The sequence below is a fragment of the Dendrobium catenatum genome, unplaced genomic scaffold (assembly GCF_001605985.2).
Source record: "Dendrobium catenatum unplaced genomic scaffold, ASM160598v2 fragScaff_scaffold_1347, whole genome shotgun sequence".
In the NCBI taxonomy this organism is placed as follows: Eukaryota; Viridiplantae; Streptophyta; class Magnoliopsida; order Asparagales; family Orchidaceae; genus Dendrobium; species Dendrobium catenatum.
Window position 1 is genome coordinate 958743 of NW_021319809.1, and position 11381 is coordinate 970123.

The 11381-nt window shown below is 33.8% G+C and overlaps 1 protein-coding gene and 1 non-coding gene across 2 annotated transcripts; one reads left to right on the forward strand and one right to left on the reverse strand.

The window, feature by feature from the left end:
- The first annotated feature begins 723 nt into the window (after positions 1-723).
- On the forward strand, positions 724-6534 carry LOC110108047 (mitochondrial inner membrane protease subunit 2-like). Its single transcript, XM_028699597.1, has 5 exons — positions 724-1121; positions 4104-4278; positions 4382-4454; positions 4574-4733; positions 6169-6534. Exons 2-5 carry the CDS (start codon positions 4113-4115, stop codon positions 6274-6276), a joined length of 507 nt encoding a protein of 168 aa, XP_028555430.1. The 5' UTR covers positions 724-1121; positions 4104-4112; the 3' UTR covers positions 6277-6534.
- A 1381-nt stretch (positions 6535-7915) lies between these two features.
- On the reverse strand, positions 7916-7999 carry TRNAL-CAA. The gene has a single exon. It is a non-coding gene; the product is annotated as a tRNA-Leu (tRNA).
- Between the last annotated feature and the right edge of the window lie 3382 nt (positions 8000-11381).

Genomic DNA, 11381 nt, shown 5'->3' on the forward strand with positions numbered 1-11381 from the left:
AAAAACTTGAAAATTAAAATAAAAAAATATATAAGAATATTTCAATTGAAGTAAAAAAGTTGAATGATTGATTTTGATTCAAAATAAAAAGACATATCATAAATGCAAATCTTAAAATTAAGAACATCCCACTTGTCTCTTGCATGTGATTTATCAAATACATTTTTTTTTTGTTTAGCTCCACGTTCGTGCTCTACTCTACTATGTTTCTCCATAGTCGTCCCCTTTTCAAATCTCTTGCCTAGATCTTCTCTCTAGCACGTTCTTGGGCTGTGATCTCTATGGAAAATCTCTCTTGTGACTTAGGAGAGTTTCTCTAAATCTTATCTTTGGTTTTCGCTTCTTTTTGTTGGCCTTCGATCAAGTCGAATTTGAACTTGATTTCATTAAATTGCCTCGATCAAATTATACCATGTTTCAAATTGACTCATATGAAGTCGAATTTGACTCGACTTCATTCGATCAACCCCGATTAACGTATATCAGCCATGTTGAACCTCTTGTGACTCAAATTAGTGTTGATTTTGTGTTCAATTTTGTCTAATTAAATTAAACCCAAATAAATTTAAACTGAGTCAAATTGAGCTTGGTTAGAACTCAAATCCAAACCAAATCAATTCAATTGGTTCAATGATCAGTCCAATTTACTTTCTAAATGAATCTGAATGTATTTCTAAATCCAAACATTGCATCCACAGTTCTGTTTGCCTTTGACTGTCTCGAGGCCTTCGCGCGTGATGTGCCCAGAAGGTACGGCGACGTGATATCACCGGGCAGAACAAACGAGGCCTCCGGTGTCCTCTTGTAGCCGCGGCGTTCTCGTTCAGCTCGCCCCAGAGCAAAAAGCCGAGCTCCTCTCTCCTCCTCTCGGTCTCTTCCCATTCGCACGCTACAGGAGCTCTCCCCTCCCTCATTCGCACAACTCCAGTGAGTCGGACGCCTTCTTCCTCTCGTTTCTCTCCGTTCGCAGGTCCAGGAGGCGGAAAACCCCCTCCCTGTCCCGTCCGGCTTTTGTCTCTCTCACGCACGACCTAGAGGAGGCGACCTCCTCCTCTCGACGAGCAGCAGTCGCACGCCAGCCCGAGCCCTGCCCTAACCGTCGGCCCCTCTCCGTTTGCAAGGTGATTTTTTTCTTCCTCTTGAGAATATGTTTGTTCTTTTCCACAAACTGAAATCTGAAGTCAGCTTTAATCAAGTTATGTTTGATCTTTTCTACAACTGAAATCTGAAGTTAGCTTTAATCTTTCACTCGAGAATAGTGTAATGACTATTATCTTTTTTTTCTTTACGGTGAAATGAGGAAGTCATGTTCTGAAGTAATGTATGTTAGGATTGTAATTGATGAAGATTGTTATCAAGAACCAAACCTAAACGAGCCATCAACCCTTTGTTTATGTGAAAGTTTACATCAAAAGACGACATTAATTTAGATTGGTTGGATTGTGTTTTCTTCACAAATAGTGCACTTTGTAACTTAATTCTTTTAAAAAAAAAAAACATATAACTGTTGCTCTGTGCTTTGTTTTGCCTTATTGGGTACAAACCCCTTTGCCATTTTATCCATAAAATATGACGTTGATTAACGACTATATACTTTTGATGTTTTTTTTTATTGGATTGGAAGGTGTATTCATTTCTTGTGAATGAATTATGTGATGTCTTGTATGATAAATACAATTTTATTGCTTGATTTTGGAAAACAATTGAAAGAGGTGGTGATATCAAATTCCTAGCAATATAAATTTGTAGTTTAAACCTTTCATCTATGTTGCACCGATACACCTATTTATGAAGGTGTGTTGTGCCCGATACACCGATACACGGATATGCATCCAATACGCCACCGATACGTGTCAAATACGCCAAAGCCGTATCCAATTAAAATACTATTTAATTTCAAAAGGACACGCGTATCCGATACGCATGTCCGTTGAAAAACAAAAAGAAATCCGAAAAAAAAAAGATGCGTCGTATTTACTTCCGCGGGTGCAAGCAAGGTTCTCTCATTTCCAAGATGGATTTGAGTCTCGTGATGATATGGGAATATTAGACATTGCTAATCTTTCACTTGATGAGCCTGAATTAGAAGTTATGTTATTTATTTAAGATGATATAGAAGTTCAAAGACAACCCACTGAAGAAGCTAATCATATCATTCCTTCTATAGAATAGTTGAAACTTCATGTGCTAGACAATTTATGTTTATGATTTTGTTGTTGTACTAGACATTTAATGCTTACTTATATTTTGATATTATAAGCTACAAGGCTATAAATGATGTTGTTTTCTTTTTTTTTTTTTTGTAATTTCAAATATTATGATTTGATTGCTTTTCTAATTGTTATGTATGATTTATAAATTATAATGTCGTGTCCGCGCCGTACCCGTATCATGTATTTTTAAGAATTGACGTGTCTCGTATCCATATCGTATCGTATCCGTGTCGCTATATCCGTATCGGTGCAACATAGCCTTTCATTATGCATCAAGTCGACCCTTTGTTATTAATGATAGATGTGATACTGGTATTAGCATTTGGCAAAGGAGTTGTAGGGACATGTTTTGCTCCAAAGAATTATGATTATGGTAATATGATCGCATACCTAGTCTCTTAAATTTTAACTCTAAAGACATGTTTGATGTTGCATGATTTAAGGGTTTGTGACTATGTTAGATAACTCTATTGCTTTTATATTTCGATTTGGAGTATACATGTTTTCAATGAAAAGAGCATGATGTTTATGTTGAAGGGCTTCATGAGTTCTTGGAATGAAGCAAATTCACATTTGTTCCTTTTCTTTATAATACCTATAACATTTGCGTCAATTTTAAAGAGCAAGGGGGGTGGTGTTAGATAATACTCTCATAATTAGCCAAGTTCCGTAGTCCTTTTGCTTGTGGTTGCAAACTAAACTTAATAGAAAGTTTGCATATTGTGTAAGGAATTTCAAGATTTGTTATGCATATTTAAATTCTCAAATGTAAATAAAAAAAAAGGATAATAAATTAAGTGTTGCTTTTAAAGGAGTATTGTATGTTGAAATGCCTTGGAAGAGAAGGTGATTTGCATGAATTTTCCATGGGTAATTGCTTGTAGTTGTAGATTGAGCTTAAGTATAAAGCATGTGGTGGATGTAAAGCTCTATTTCTTATAACTATATGATGAATATTTTTATATGCTTGTAAATCTCAACACTATATATTTTTGTTATTATATCATGGGGAATTCGATAACTGTGATATATAATTTTGTTTATTTTTGTCTTTAAATTATGAGTTTGTATAGAATCAATGTAACAAAAAAAAGTCTTTTCTCTTTTGATGTGTTTTCTTCTAGTAGTTGGAAGCATGTTTGTTAGCCATATTTGTTATTTAATGAAGTCTTCTCCTACCATTCTTTGGGCATAAAATGCGTGCAACTTGTTTAAAAATCAAAATTAGAGAACTTTTTTTTAAACATGATTAAAAACCATAGCCCGTTATATATTTTTTTAGATCGTGTCTTTATGTATAGAATCTTAAAAAAAAATCTCTGACTTGGGTGACAACGTCCCATTCATAGCCTGTAATTCAAGATGTACTCTTATATGATTGACGATCAAGCTTACATATGAATATGTGTTTAAATTTCATTTCTTCATCAATTGATTTTAGAGAAGATTCATGTATTTATTGTCTTATCTCAATGTGTAGGTTCTATTCACATGCTCATGCTTTAAATTATGTGTAAATTCAATATTGATAAGCAACATGATTATGTTAGATATGTACTCACATGTAAACTCTAGCTATGACAATGTACTTAGTTCAAATATCTTGATTGGATCAAAAGTTATATGTTATGTTTCAATTGCAACACGTAACTTGTGAGAATAGTCTATGAATGAGTTAAGTATATTGTAATAATGTATATATGCGTATATTTGATGTTATACCAATACAAAGATTTGTAATCGTGCTAAATGATTTCCTTGGTTTTATGTTCTGTGCATATCTGTATGTCTGCTATGGTTTAATTTGCTATTTACTTTTTCATCCAAGCAGTTTTCCTTTATTTTTGTCTTCGCAACTTATTGTTTCTGATCATTTGTATTTATGGATAGAGCTGGGATATGGGAACACTGAATTATTTATGGCTGCTTACAAGGAAGTCTGTGACTGGTGCACTATTTGGCATCACTGTATCAGATAGGTATCTGACTGTTTCTCCTGTACGAGGTAACTCGATGCATCCTACATTTGCCTCAAGCTCCACCACATTCCCTGGGTATTTAAAAGGTACTACCTTTAGACCAAGTGGTTATAGTTGGAAGAAGAAAATTAAAGAGTTCTGTTCTCAAGGCTGATTATACATTTATATGGAAAAGCTTCTTGATCACAGGTGATCTTGTACTAATTGAAAGATTCTGCCTTCACGACTTTAAATTTTCCCATGGAGATGTTGTGATTTTCCAGTAAGTTGAATGACCATTTGCTGTTGCTTTTAGTTTATTAAGATGTATCCCGAGAAATTCTTGTGCGTTATTTTGTATTCATGCAATTGCATGTTTTTTATTTTTTTTACATATTGCAGGTCTCCAAGTAATCACAAGCAAATATATGTCAAACGTTTGATAGCTTTGCCTGGTGAATGGATTCGTGTTTCCTCTGATATGTTGAAAATCCCTGATGGGCATTGTTGGGTTGAGGGTGACAATTCATCTTCGAGTTTAGATTCAAGATATTTTGGCCCTGTAAGTTATCCTAGAACTGTTTACCTTTTTCATGTTGTTGTAAAATGCAAGCTAATTTTGGATGCAAGACAATTGAAATGGAATGCTAGTTATTGTGAAGTTTGGACACAAAGGATAAAGGATATGGTGATTCAAAAGTCTTGAGAAGTAGGATGTAGGGACCAAAAGTGTTGAAAGCGGATATTGCAAATATGATAATTAACTTCATCTATAGATGCATGCATATCTTAGTGTATGGAAAACTTATTTTACAATGTGGAAAAATCCATGCTCCATACTTTTTTTGCAAAAAAAAAAAAAGGTTGAAAAAAATAACAATAATTGAATTTGCTCTACGACATAAGAACATTTTTAGGGATCATATCTATCAAGTCTCATGATTATATGATAACATAACATCGTGAAGAATTTATTCATAATTAACAGTTTTATTTAGTTCATTTAAACTCTAAACATTATTAAATAGAAGTCTGAAAAGTCTCAGTAGATTCATTCATGCATCATGTATTCCTGAATTACTGACTCATTTTTTGCATTGCCTATTCAATAGTTAATTGTACATACCTGATTATAGCTTGTGTAATGGTGAAGGATTGGGAAAACAAATAGGTGGATCGAATATAAATTGGGTTGAAGTTAAGTAGAAAGTTTTAGATGGAAATAACTATTTATGTATTATTCAATAAAGAACATTTTATATATAATTTTGGAATCAATATAACAAACTAAAGGCTAAAGCATAATGAAAAAAACATGCTCCACTAAATATATTCAGAGAACCTCTTGAAATGGTATTTCCTATGTCAGGACTCTCTCACAAGTTTGAGCATAAACATTAACTAGCTTCAAGTTGTTACAATGCTTGAAAATTGAGCTAGACGCAAAGACTTGGTGAACCTATCTGCTAATTACTTTGAGCTAGAAACATGAAAAATAATATTCTTTCAAAGAACCACATTCCATATGAAGTAATAGTCAACCTCAATGTATTTTCTTCTTTCATGAAACATAATATTACTAGCAATATAGATGGTAACACAATTATCATATTTTAAGATCATGGGTTGTGCAATTGGATAATCAAATTCCCTAAGGAGGGTCATAATATACTTACTCTCCCAAATATAGTGTGTTATGATATTAGAAAGCTGCTTTAAGAAGCAGTAAAAAAGCCGTCCCAAATAAAGCCTTAGTTGTATGCATTCATGCATCAATATTGATCTTCTATTCTGTAAGCCTTTGCAAAACTCTTAAACTCTTTAAAAGGCCATGGTATCATTTTTTTTCTTGTGAAATGTTTAAAATTATATCATCGTTTTTTAAAATATATTTTCTGTTTACTAGCTTCCAAATGAGCCTCAACAATACTTTGCTGAATAGTGAGGTATATTTAAAAACCTGATCATTTGTTTATTGATATCCATGTCTTCTGCAGATCCCTTTGGGTCTAATTAGAGGGAGAGTGACCCATGTTATCTGGCCTCCCCAAAGAGTAGGCAAAGTAGAGAGAAAGATGAAGCCAGAGAGAATTTATCAGGACTGAAATGTTTCATGGAAGGTTCATACAACCTTTATTCATGAATAATTCTTATATTATCTGTATCTTTTTCTGTTGGGATTCATTTACCTGGTGCATTAACTGATACAACTGAGGATCTGGTGTTATTCTGTTATGTCATTCACCTAATACTTCATTGAAAATGTTAAAATCTCTGTTACTTTTTTGTTTTTAGATGCTCAAGTATTCTAACATTGAAGTCTTTGAATGATTCTTTTTTTTCTTTTAATTTGCATTATGCCAGTTCTATGGTCAAGTTTCCGCAGATGCTGCTTGATTCAGCATAGTTAATATTAGTGTGTTTTGTTTGCTTATATCTTCGGACTAAAAGAATTTGAATTGTTTAGTAGTTCAAATTTAAGTAGTCTTGATAATGCCTAAATTTTGATTACTAAAGAGGTGGTCAAAAAGGAAAAGATACAAGCTATGATGGAATGACTTATAATTTTAGATAGCACCACATTCTTTATATTCTTCTTTGATCAGATCTAAGTTTTGTTTGAGACATTTTTCTTATTGCTTCGTAAAAATACAAATTTTTATATTAAAAAATTATTTTAGAAAGCATAAAGAAAACTGTCACAAACGAAGACTTAGGCCTCGTTTGGGACGGCTTTTTTTATGCTTCTTAAAGCAGCTTCCTAGTACAAAAATTAAAATTTTTGTACTAAGAAGCTGCTTTAAGAAGCAATAGGAAAGTCGTCCCAAACGAAGCCTTAGGCTTCGTTTGGAGTAGTTTTATTAATGTTTCTTAAAATAGCTTTCTAGTATAAAAATTTAAAAGTTGTTTAGAGCTGTTTTGAGAAGCAGTAAAAATGCCGTCCCAAACGAGGCCTTAAACATGGCTTAATCCAAATTTGGTTTGAGTTAGACATAGCTCATTAGTCAGCTCATAAAATATATTCATCACAAATAATTTTTATTATATTCATCATAAAATCAATTCAAGTATTTAAATATTATTTTTTTTAATCTAAGAGGCTTTATGCAATCATGTCTAGGCATCAAACTGATCTATATGTTGAAATTATTTTTTTATTTGGAGAGAAAAAAATTGATTTAGCTTTTGATAAATCTCGAACCAATTTATAACTAAACTCGACTCAAATTAAGATCAAATTTAATAATTTTGAGTTATACCTTCAACAACAGCTGTGAACAGCAGAATCAACTAAACATCAATCTATTAAAATGAAAAAAAAAAAATTAAAGAAGATGCTTTTAAAATCTTTAAATTTATTTAGAGATGATTGTAATAAAAGGATTAATTACCCCACCGGGCTTAGGTGGGTTGGTGGGTGTGCTTGGTTGGGAACCCCCCATCTCAAGTTCGAATCCCTTCTTATACGGCACGACTCCTTAAGTGGACAGAAAAGAACCGTGGGTCCTGCACTTGTGGGGTTGGTTGCTGGTAGATTCGCCAAGGGATTAGTTTCGCCGCCAAGTGCTTCTTTCGGGAGGTGGCAGTAGGTAGATACCCTTGTTCCAAAAAAAAAAATTATTATTATTATATATTACATTGAAATTTAGAATTCCATTGAAAAATAGTAGCCATAAAATGTTATATATTACATTGAAATTTAGAATTCCATTGAAAAATAGTAGCCATAAATAAAATGTTAAATGTCAGAAGTGGGATTTGAACCCACGCCCTCATCCGAGGACCAGAACTTGAGTCTGGCGCCTTAGACCACTCGGCCATCCTGACATTTTGCAGATAATCATTTTCTTAAAATATTATTAAAGTAATTAAATAGTTTTAGAAAGTGGTTAAGCTTAAGCATATATTACGTAAATTAAGATAATTAAAAATTCATGGACTAACCCTTTTTTTTATTATTTATTTTGTTAAAGGAAAATAGTTATACGCCCATAGTTATAATTTTTTGTACTTTTATTTTGTTAATGCAAATGCATTTTTTAAAAAATAGAAATAAGAAACGTGGATTACTAAACTGGAAAAAAATTAAGAATATTTTTTATCAAATGCTTATGAATTAAATAGTAGAAAAAGTTGTAAAAAAAACTTGTCATAATAAGTTAAACATCTATTTTTTATTTTGTGAGAGATACAAAGTCAATATAAAGTTGATATATCTTCAAAAAATTCATCTAATAAAACATAAATTTTGACATTATATTCTGATTTAAGCTTTAGAAATAAAGTTTGAGATCATTTCAATATCAAATTTATATTCATATAGAATATTTCAATGAGAAGAGTCCACACCATAAAAAGTATTTTGGATCTGAGTTTAAATGCACTCAAATCAAACACTTGGAGTACTATCTAAGAGACCAAAAGTTCTACAAATTTATGTGCTTAATACCAAAATAGTTTAAACCATCTTCTATCAGCTATTAGCAAAGAAACCATCAAATTGATACTATAAATAAGACTGTTACAAAATTGTAAAAGGAAGTTGACAACTTGGGAAGGTGGTTAGATAAAAAAAACTTCGGCTGTCCCAAGGACTTATCAGACAAAACCCTAAACCCTAAACTTTTAAGAAGCAATTCCAATCTAGAACATTCAAGCATCTCTCCCCCTCGTTTCCCTCTGCTAGGGTTTAAGAGGAATCCGCTAGTAATGGCCTCAGGCTCAATCCTCCTCATCGTGCCCTTAGGAATGGCAAATAAGTTGAGATTTTTGCTATATAGCATCATGAATAAACTTTGAAAACAAACAACTTTGATATATAGCATCATGATTTCTCGCTTTTTTTTTTGTCTTTATCCAGTGGTTGTCGGTATGGCACCGAATAAGTTGCGCAACTCTGATTTTTTAGGGGGTTCGTCTCACTCGCGCTCGTTTTTGGAGGCGCTTGCTGGCTCTTCTTCGGTTTTCTCTTTTTCGGATTTGCAGACATCTACGTTTCGTGGCTTGCCCTCTCTTTGGATTTCCGACCAAGAAATCTAGGAGTTAGCTATCCCTTTTCAATTTTTCTTAGTTAGATTCTTCCCTTCTAAGCGGCATTCTCTTGATTCAATTCGCAAGTTTTTCTTTAACCTAAAGCTAAACGGTAAAGTTTCGATCGCCTTGCTTGATCCTTCGCATATTCTGATCAAATTAGCAAAATGATATTGACTATTGTAGGGTATTATTCATAGATCCTATCTTGTTTTCAACTGTTATATGCAACTAACAAAATGGTTTCCATGCTTGGATGTTGGTGTTAAGTCGCCTTTCATACCGATTTGGGTCTCTTTTCCGAACTCCGTCCCCATCTGTACAACCCTCGTATTTTTCACGGGTTGGTGCTATTTTTGGGAAACCTCTGAAAATTCATGATGCTACTTATGTTGGATCCCGGCCTTCTATTGCTCACGTTTTAGTGAAGCTTGATATAACTAAATCCTATCCAAATCAAGTTTGGTTAGGTTCTGAGAGTTTATGGTATGTGCAGAAGGTTGTTTTGGATGAATTCCCCCCTTTTGTGCGTCTTGTAAGTGTATTGGGCATGTGCTTGGGAAATGCTGTCCTCCTCTTTCAACTGATTTGCCTAATGCTACCTCTAAACCGATTTTGAATTTAATTCCCTCATATGTTGAGAATGTTGTTGTTCCTACTATGACAGAGAATGATGTGCAGGTTTCAGATTTTGATGTTGGTAATTTAGAGGAAACTGTACTTATCAACTCTAATCCTAATGTTGTTATTCTGTCTCCTATTGCCTTACCGTATGTTCTTGTTTCTCCTGTTGATGACTTGGAGATTCAGGTGCCTGTTTCTCCTGTCTCTTTGCCTATTAATTCAATGGGCAATTTGGTTATTATTGATGCTGAAGTTGTCATTGTTTCTACTCTGGTTGGCCCAGTAAATTCCCATGTTGCCCCTATTTCTGTTGTTGTGAATTGTTCGGGTGGCTCAATGACTTGTGATATTGTTTTGGGTGGGGGCCCTCTGTTTGTGGCTCCTAGTTGTGCAAATTTTATTTGTTCCTCATTGCGGTGTTAATTCTATAGCTAATCCTTTACTTAATGTTAGTGTGGAGTCTTCGTATGTTATCTCGATTTCTTCAGGTGATGGTGGTGATGTTAACTCAGGGGGGGTTGGTGTGGTACAATGTCTGGGGGTTGGTGTGGATCCGCTGGTGGAGATGCCTATTTCGATTATTTCAATCGCTAATTTACAAGCCCATCTAGCTAGGAACAATGTCTGGTGGTAATGTGATTGGTTACACGATGATTTGATGTCTGAAGGGGAGGATACTTTTGATGGTATTTTGGATACTGGTTCGCTAGATACTGTTGTTAGAAATCATAAACGAAAGTCGAAAAGAAATGATTTCTGACTTTTTCGTGGGATGTGGTTTTTGGCTACTATATGGTTTTGGCTGCCTTCGTTGGTTTGGATCTGGACGATGAGGAAGCAGTTATTCTGCATGCACCTGTGATGGCCAGTGTTGAGCAATCGTGGTAGTCTGCTTATTTGATTTCTTGTCTATTTTTGGATCCTCACTGGATGGTCATCCCTGGCAACTGGGTGTTGGTCTGAGTCCGTATTGATCCATTTATGATTTTGGTTTTTTGTTGATTGTACCTCTCTTGATGTGGCCTGATCGAGTCTTGTGGTGTATCTTTCGTTTCTTTAATTTCATTTTCTTTTTGTTAAAAAAAAAAATCCAATCTAGAACATTAAAACCTAGTGTTCTAGCGCAGAGGATTCCAATCCATCTTGAAGAAGAGGTGAAGACATTTGTTTTCACAACCCATTGTAACTTAAGGATGTCAGCCGCCCTATACTTTTCCAAGATGGAATGCCTTGTGTGACATCAACACTCTTCTTGGCTTGGACAGGGGCCAAGTTCCTTGGACACATACTAATTGCCCTCTCTCAAGAGAGACCTCTTTCGTTTTCTTCGATTCCATATCAAGAGTAATTTGCAGCACAATTTAAGATATTTATAAATATGATTGGCAATTAATATAATAACATATATATAAAAAAAAAGAGAAATTAGAAGAAAAATAGGAAGAATTACTTAATATAAGAAAGTGATTTGTTATTTATAAATATTTTTAATAATTTTGTACTTAAAATTTTTTTAATACTAATTGTTATGCGTTAGAAACTTTGAGTCAATAGA

Coding starts and splice junctions, on each gene's coding strand:
- LOC110108047 (XM_028699597.1), top strand. CDS start 4,113: ATGGGAACACTGAATTATTTATGGCTGCTTACAAGGAAGTCTGTGACT. Junction 4,455..4,573: donor GGAGATGTTGTGATTTTCCA/GTAAGTTGAATG, acceptor TACATATTGCAG/GTCTCCAAGTAATCACAAGC. Junction 4,734..6,168: donor ATTCAAGATATTTTGGCCCT/GTAAGTTATCCT, acceptor TGTCTTCTGCAG/ATCCCTTTGGGTCTAATTAG.